The sequence below is a fragment of the Oreochromis aureus genome, linkage group 19 (assembly GCF_013358895.1).
Source record: "Oreochromis aureus strain Israel breed Guangdong linkage group 19, ZZ_aureus, whole genome shotgun sequence".
NCBI classification, from domain to species: Eukaryota; Metazoa; Chordata; class Actinopteri; order Cichliformes; family Cichlidae; genus Oreochromis; species Oreochromis aureus.
The window spans coordinates 22,464,672-22,473,943 of NC_052960.1; the positions used below are offsets into that span (position 1 = coordinate 22,464,672).

Consider the following 9,272-nt stretch of genomic DNA (forward strand, 5'->3'; position numbering starts at 1 on the left):
GCAGATTGGCTGTCGCAAAACAAATCATTTTCACCTCTGCAGCCAAGCCACTATAATGTAGGTCATTTTTCCACTTTGTATCAATGTAACAAAACCATAATGTTAACTGTAAACTTGGCATGACACATAATAGTCAATCACCTCAAGGCGCTTTATAAGTTAAAGACCCTAAAACAATAGAGAAACCCCATCAGTCAAACAACCCCCTTTAAGCAAATGGCTCGTATTTGTATAGCGCTTTCCTCAGTCCCTAAGGACCCCAAAGCACTTTACACATTCAGTCATCCACCCATTCACACACTGGTGATGGCAAGCTACATTGTAGCCACAGTTACCCTGGGCCACACTGACAGAGGCGAGGCTGCTGGACACTGGCGCCACCGGGCCCTCTGACCACCACCAACGGGTGAAGCGTCTTGCCCAAGGACACAACGACCGAGACTGGCCGAGCCGGGGCTCGAACCGGCAACCTTCCGATTACAAGACAAACTGCCAACACTTCAGCCACGATTGCGCATCGCAAGCACTTGGAAAAACTTCCTTTTAACGGGAAGAAACCTCCAGCAGAACCAGGCTCAGGGAGGGGCACCTATTTGCTGTGACCAATTGGAGCCGATGGCTAGCACCACATTGGACTTCATTTTGCTTTTAAAGTGTCTGTAATTGTTTGTGGCATATATTCAACACGGTGCCTCAAAGACAAAACATTCCTCAGAGATTTTAGTCCATGTTGACGTAGCAGCATCACACAGGTGCTGCAGATTTACTGGCTGCACATCCATGATGCAAATCTTCCTCCACAACATCCCAAAGATGCTCTATTAGACTGAACTTTGGACTGAATGTGGAGGTCATTTGAGTGAGCTCATTGTCATGTTTAGGAAACCAGTTTGGGATGACCTGAGATTTGTGACATGGCGCTTTAACCTGCTAGTAAGCAGCCATTAAAAGATGGGAACACTGTGGTCATAAAGAGATGGATGACGGTACTCGGGTAGGCTGTGACATTTAAACAACATTTGGTCCTAAGAGGCCCAAAGTGTGCCAAGAAAATATTTCCCCGATTGCCCCACACAATTACACCACACACAACCTGAACTATTAATAAAAGGAAAGGTGGATTCATGCTTTCATGTTTCATGTTCCTGCTGTTTAGTCCAAATTCTGATCCTACCATCAATTTTGCAGCAAATACAGACTTTTTAAAAAAGAAAATCTTCTATTGTCCAATTTTGATGAGTCCATGCAAACAATTTCCTGTTACTGAGCGTGCTCCTGTAGACCATCTGCTTCAAGGTCCAATGTATGACAAAGTGGTTACTTGAGTTATCACTGCCTTCCTATCAGCTCAAACCACTTTTCTCTAATCTCTGGCATCAACGAGGCATTTCCACCCCGAAAGATGGCCTTTTGGGAAACTCCCAGTAGATCAGCAGCTCCTCAAACACTCACAGCAGCCTGTGTGGCACAAACAACCACGCCAGTTGAAGCTATACCATCCTGAGGCTCGTTCAGCATGTGGACCACCTCAACATGCCCAAATACACCGAGTGATTGCCCGATTACATATTTGTGCTAATTAGCGGTTGGCCGGATGTACTTAACAAGGTGTCCAGTGAGTGTATAATAAACAGCGGGTACTTGTTATATAATGTGTTCATTTATTTGTTTTTAAGTGCTGTGCGATTTATGCTGAAAACTGGATTTTACTCGCTTGTTAAATCTGTCGCTTCACCTTTTTCACCTTCCCGGAGGACACTAGCGATGACAAATTCGGGTCGCTGTCCATTGTGCTGAAATGGCGCGTTGTAGAGCAACCAACAGGTACATCATAAGCGGCATGAAAGCCACTCGTTACGTATGGGTCTGGCTACGAGTTTAACACGTGATTACGTAAGACATCAACATAAATGAAGCCCCCTTCTCTATGATTGCTCGGAGCACATGGACTACCATCCTTTCCACTCGGGTGAACGCAATGAAGCTAAAACACACGGTTGACCGTGTTCATCCCCTCCGCAACATCCTGTTCTCCGTGTGCACTTCTCGCGTGCTGATGTGAAGGAGATGTCGTTGTTCTTTTTGTTTTTTTTAGGGTTTCTGCTCGGGTTGCTGCACAGCTGCTGCTTCTTTAAGAGCCACCACCCGCCCCCTCTCCTGTATTTTTAGCTGAGCCAGCCACTTCATTTGCTGGATAAGACAGACAGTTGTGTACCGTATGATCTCACTTAATCGTTTTAATAAATGACATCAAATAGTGTACTGCGGATTCGCCGTGGGCCTGCGGCCAGCTGTTCCTTGGAAACCTCGCACAGGAGGAGGAGGAGGAGGAGGGGGGACATTTGTCCCGCCGCTGTCGGATGCTGAAACGCGCAGTCAGTCAGCCTGTGGATGCTTGATGTCCATTATGAAACGCAGTGCTGCGCTGGCTGTACAATATGAGGCGCAGTTCCTCTGAGATCAAATGAATTACGGGAAATCTATTTAGGTGCAACATCTTCCTGTGAGCCGGACAGTTCAAGGTGGTCCAGCATCTTCCCCAGGAGCCTTCTGCTTCCTCTTCTCTTGGACTGTGGATAACATAAAGCCTTCAAGACGGAGGGGGTGGTGGAGCATCGAGGAAAAAACAGGGGCAATATGAGAGAGCGGGACTTCATGCCCAATATGGAGAGGGGCAAACCTGCTACTTATACGGGGGACAAAAAGGCTAAGATGGCTGCTAAGACTAACAAGAAGTGGGTGAGACTAGCCACTGTTTTTGCATATGTGTTGTCTGTGTCCTTAGCAGCCATTATCCTGGCAATTTACTATAGCCTGATCTGGAAGCCAACCAGCGCATCCTCTTCTGCTGGGAAGCCGGTGGTGCCCACTCCGACTGCAAACATCTCAACTAACATCTCCACAAACGACAACATGACAGAGTGGAACTCTACGCAAATACGGCTGTTATCTCTCAACCAGACCAGGCAGGTCACAACCCCGCACGGTCCGGCGATTCAGTGGGGTGACAGAGCGGAGAGAGTGGCGGTTTCCCCGCGGGGTGCGGGAGCAGAAATTGCGCACTCGCAGCAGGAGGAAGGACTCTACGCGTCTTCCCACGGTCACACGAGCGCGGAGAGGTCGGGCGCTTTGGGTACAGAGACGCAAGGGTCTTCTCAACCCCGCGTGAGCCACTACATCTCGTCGAGCACCGCGAGGGAGTCTGTCGCTGAGGACAAGGGGGAGAGGGAGTCGCGCGGGGTGACAGAAAAGCGCGAGCCCGAAGACGCTATCACTCTTCCTCCGACCTGAACGGCGAGCCGAGGTGGCCATGGAAGAGACTGGTCGGGCCTAATCCCCATCACCACACCATCCTTAGGACCCCCCCCCCCCCCATATTTAAAACAGCTACCCCCACCCCCCTTTCCCCCCCAAAAGGAGTGTTTTACATTCTCAGTACCGCAGGTCGGATAACTCACGTCTTTCAAGTGAATTTGCAGAGCCCCGTATGGATACTGAACTGCACATGTTAACAGACATCTTGCTTTTATTACCGAGAAAAGAGGAGAGCTCCTCCGTGGACCCTGTTCCCCCTTAACTATGCGTTTCCTTTTTCTTTTGTTTTAGGCCATCTGTATGCCTTAAATCAGTGTGTGTCTACTTTACCTCGGACAGTTTCTGAGGCCACTAACCTGCCTGTATGTGTGCAACACTGATATATATATAAATATATATACACACTCTTTCCTATTCATTTAACAATATGTATTGTTAAACGAATAGGAAAGAGGCTCCAGAGATGCGTTTTGCAGGACCTAAATATGTCTTGCAGGCATACAGCTCCTCACATCACTGCCATTCTTCAGCCAGTTTAAATCAATACTACATTATTGCATTTTTAACACATAGGCCGTTTCTCCTTTCATGGATTAAACCCAGGACACCAAGTAGAAGGACCTACGTTATTGAGTTATGCTCAGGTATGTGCATATAACCATGTAAATGTATTGTGTATTTGGTTGTGTACATATAAGGCAGGCATACATCTTTGGGCCTTGACTTAACTTTTAGCATAATTAGATGATTTTTATTAAAGCTATAGTATGTATGATAGGAGGAACTATATCACAAGGTTACAAATAAACATCCTAAAATGATTCATTTCTATGGTTTTATAACAGATGTATGTAACTCAAGAATTAGTCACTGACATTATCCTGTATGTTACCAATATTTTATTTATTTAGAGCCATAATGGATACTATAGATTCAAATAAATGATAGTTTTTTCCTAACATCTTACACTGGGTTTTATATAGAGAGTTATTTACATGAACTCTTTGGAGTGCAAGTATAATTATTGATTGATATGAAGGCGTAGGTTCGACAGAAGTAACAGCAGCGCCGGCGCAAAGAGGACTCAGTTTAGAGTCAGTGTTTGTTCTTGGGGTTTAATCAGATTTGGGCTCTTTGAATCACCTGAGTGAACCGTCCAGCCTGTGATCAGAGGGACTGTCGGCTTTTCTCAGAGAAAGAGAAACCTTCGCCTCGCAGTCTACCACAGTTTTGGTGTGCTGCAGCTCTCACTGAAACCACTTCACACAGTCACATGTGGTGAACTATGAAGTGGAAATAAGACCAACCACCCCATGCGCTCTCTCAGCAGCATGTGAGGGAGGTGTATTGATTTGCGAGCTCTGTTGTTACACTGTACAAAAGAGAGAAGAACACATTACACAATGCCGCTTGGTGCTATTTTGATCCAGCTCCCTCTGAAAAGGCCTATTTGGCTGAAAGGTTTCCGTGCTGGCTGTGACCAGCGTCACTCACTATCGCCCCGAAAATAAAACCACTTGATTTCCTCCGTGCAGCCAGCACCTCTGTAATAATGTAAACGGTGATGACATGCACTGTTTTCTTAATGTGACAGATTTGCAGAACCAGAAGCTGAGGTATGTGTGCCGCTGTGCTAAATGGGAAGCCCATTCATCAGGGGAGACAGCAGACAGCAGACACACACACACACACACTCATACACACACAATCACAAAGCAAGCCTTGTGTACAGGAAGACAACAGAGAGTGTATAACTCAGTAACACTGGCCTCAGTTTATAGGATGACTTTGGCAAATGTGTTTCCAGTGCCTCTTATGGCTTTGTGATATATGAAAGGAGCAGCGTGTGGCCTATTGATGAAGGAGTTTATCTGTGGTGACAGTTATTGCAGAAAGCTACATCTGAGTCAGGACACAGCATCTGACCTCATGACTCTTGAACCCCCCCTCACCGAGGTAGATGATCACATTATCTAAAGTGAAATCAGTCACATGTTACATAACAGTGTGATATGAGAATAATTTGTCTTGTGACTGAAATCAAATAACGGTTTGCATGACCACAGGAAAGTGAAACTGCAGCTATTAAATCATTAATACATATGTATATATATATAAAGCTGTATATATAATTACTATTACTGCTAAAAGCCTGAGGAGTATATGCATAAAACGTTGGTAAGAAGAAAAGGAAATTGTTTGATAGTGTCCCCCTTTTCTCTAGAAAATTCTCTAAAAATGTATTTTAAAAAACTTGGCTTTACTTTTTCTCTATTACTGAACCCAAATAGCTTTCATAAAAACAGTTTAACTACTGGACCCAATGCACAAACCCTTTCTATGTCACATTATTGTCAGGTATTGTCACACTCCTTTCACTCTGTGGAGTTAGTCTATCAGTGCAACAAGCATGTTTTTAGGGCCACCCCTGTGCAATATGCACAAATATATATGGTGGGGGGCGGGGTTTAAAAAAAAGCAGACTGCTTAACTGACTCCAGATGATAGGCAGTTGTTTCGAGATAGCATTTCTTCAACACATTCCCTTCTTTCTTCTCCTTAAGGAAGTTTAACTGCATGGACTGCTTTAAATGCTCTGTTTCTTTGTTGGTGCTTTTGTTTCTATTTAAGTTAACTCCTGTATCAGTAATCAGAGGGAAAATAGCTAATTTTGTTATTTCAGGCATCTTCAAAAACTCACCCATCTATTGTTCAAACTTCTGTTTACAAAGGTCAGCCAATCAACTTGGACCACATGAAGCTGCCACCATAAGTGATCTTTTAACACATTTAGGTTCATCAGACGTTCTGCAGATGAATGTCAGAGTGGTGCTTAGCGTTTAAAAGGCTCACAAACATCATTTTGCATGGTGAATGCTAAACACCCGGTTAGTCCCAGAGACCTTTCCAAAAATAACCTTAGGGAATGAAAGTTCCATCAATGCTGCATTTAAGCAAGACACCATCACAAAAGATAGGAGATGCTGTTTCGCAGTAGTGACATGAGAAGGAAGAAAACAAGAGCTTTCTTCAATTAACTAAAGGGCAAACGTGTGGCTCTATTAGGAGCTGATGCAAAAGGAAAATGAAGCTGTGTGTAGGTAAAAAGGGACCAGCTGATTCAAACAATGTCACGAGACTAAAAAAGAAGAATCCACCAGAGGTTTTTAACTAGATTTATTGCATGATGCTAAGCTGACCTCAGATCTGTATGACAAACAGCATATGTGCACCTTGTCGACCCAGGCCTCTTGTTTCCAGGCCAGGAGAAAGAGGAGGGGCGAGGGCACTCTCCTTGATCCTTTATCACGGCAGCTGCCGAGGCGTGGTTGTTACATGCTTAACTATGACCGGGCTGGAGGGAGATGATGAACAAACCCAGCGGAGGGAGGTTGTGTTAGGGTCGCAGGTCCAGACTAGACATCACTTCCGCTTGACCGACATCCATCAGCTGTAATGAAACACCTCGAGAGCCTCCGACTGTTAAATCACTGTTAAAAACCTTGGCTAATAGGAGGTGTTGCTGACACGAGCAGGAAACCAAAGGAGCGCTTTATAGACAACAAACAACAGTTTCACACAGTTTTATATTTTGATGCACATCTTTGTCTGTAACCACAGACAAAGGTCAATAAGTAACAGATTACATCTTGTTTGCTTCATTTGTACAAAAGGTTGTGTTTTTTTAAGGAGTGTTTATGTTTTATTACCTGGTACTTACTGAGACTCCAGGAAGTTACTGATCCCATTCAGGAAACTTTCCCATAAAAAAAACAAAAACAAAAAAACCCCCACAATCTTGTTCCCACATTTCAGCTTTCACATAAACTAAAGTTGCCAAACTGAATGGAGTGAATCAGCAGCAGGTATACCAGCATGTTGCTGACTGATAGATAAGTGGTATTGATGCTTAGGTGTAATTGTATTTGCCCGGAAGAACTAGTAGAAGTACTGCTTTAACCTTTGTGAAACAGCCTGGAGTAGCGACTCTTTTCTCATCGGCAAACGCCAAACCAAAGCACCAAAACAAAAGGGTGTTGTTGCAAACCAAAAAAGGATGACAGGCTTCAACATCACCTTGCTTTAAAGCTGCTTGGACCAAATGTTGATCTCTTTTTTTAAAATTTTTCCTCAGGATAGCAAGCCTCTCTCCACTGCAGAGCACAGCTGACATAATCCCACACTGCACTTCAATCCTCTAACACAGCCTACAGGACTCATTTCCATAATATCAACACTCCCACTTGTGTGTGCTATTGTGTCAAACCCTCCAAACCATTAGTTAGCTTATAGCATTAAAGTGATCCAGAAGTGTTACTGCTATTTTTTGTGCTCGTGTGTTAAAAAGTAAAAACAGCGTACGGCAGGTCACAAGCTCAAAGGCCTCAAAGGTAGAGCGCTGCCATGGAGACAGACTTGTGAGGAGATAATTAAAACAGTAGCACCTATGGGATCCCACCTGCAGGGCTGAGAGGAAGCTGTTTCTAATGCAACAACTCTTCAGAGAACTCATGTGAAGTTAATCAAATTAAACATGAAAGCAGAGTCTGTAGGCAAGAAGTCAAACTGTATGGACCGTTGGTGCTGCAGCGTGCCGTCTTTATCGCACTGGTCCTCCGATAACGTATTAAGAGTGACGAAACAAAAGAAAAACCAGCACGCAACAAATTCACCGACTACTGCGTGTTCGCTCAGGTGCACGAGTAAAGTGAAGTGAACAGGGTGACAAAACGATGCCAGTCGGAGCCTTTGAAACAGAAAATCTTTATTCATGTGGCGTATGCTTCGTTCCGAGCGGTTCAGCAAATGAAGTCATGTTGCACATGGACTCAATTTAGAGTGAGCACTCAGAGCAGCAAAAAGGCTGGGGTCACACCTCGAAATGCAGCACACACGCATACACAGGCACATCTAATTACAACAGTGCGTGAAAACACGTGGGGGGGGGGTACTCGCACACGCCCCGCCAACCAACTCATCTCACCTCAGAAACTTGACATTGAAGGAAGGTGACAGTGCAGATGTTAAACAAACTGAATGAACACGGACTAAACACTTACATATAAAATGCTCTATGACTGATTTTCTTCCACTACATGAAATCCCACAGGGAGATTTAAAAAAAAATACTTCAAAGGGAATCAGTGACCTGTTTTTCACACAGATGTTTCCTTCTACTGATAGATTGCTATCCACATATAATACAGAATAAGGCCCCTTCTTCCTTAACGGATGGACTGGCTTCAAACATTGTGGCTTGCTTCTTGCTTTTTTGATTTTATGTAACCTCCGTAGACACAGACAAGACCACGCAGCTCAGAGCATGTCCGCTGTGTTTTCCACTTACAGTTACATAACTGTTTACTACACAGTGGCATTGACGAAAGCCAAAAACTTCTTTGAGGACAGAGCTTCTTTAAGGCGTCTTAATATAGCTGTCGCTTCTTACCAAAAATAGCATCAAAGGCTGGCAATAAATTTAAAAAAGGAGAAAAAAAAAAATACAACTCACAGAGAAACAGCTTGAGATTTACTTGGTAACATTCTGCTGTCCGAAATGGAAAGGCAAATAAATAAAATAAATGAGGCAGTTAATATACAAACCATAAATTAAAGTACACCTTCAGTAGCTGAAGAAGCCAATATGCAAGGCACAACAACTGGCTAAGATATTACTCAAGGGAAGCATTTCAAAAGATATTAGGCTCTCTTTCACAAACATAATACAGAACAAATAATACAAAAGGGAATTACAGCTGAATCCCGGCATTCTCAATTCACCCTAACTCAAAATGCTTGAATGATATTTTTTCCACCCACAGGGGCCCAAAGACCAGAATTTGTACACTGTTTGTTTAGAATCAGCTAACATAGTACATTACAATCCCAAATTCAGTGCCTGGAAACCATAACATAACATAAGAAGAGTGAGGAAGACCGGATCATCTGGATTCAGC

General features: G+C 43.9%; 1 protein-coding gene across 1 annotated transcript; it reads left to right on the forward strand.

Moving 5' to 3' along the window:
* The first annotated feature begins 1,957 nt into the window (after window positions 1-1,957).
* LOC116322374 lies at window positions 1,958-4,274 on the forward strand. The gene has a single exon (XM_031742415.2). The coding sequence runs from the start codon at window positions 2,638-2,640 to the stop codon at window positions 3,289-3,291; it is 654 nt and encodes a 217-aa protein (XP_031598275.2). The 5' UTR covers window positions 1,958-2,637; the 3' UTR covers window positions 3,292-4,274.
* The last annotated feature ends 4,998 nt before the right edge of the window (window positions 4,275-9,272 follow it).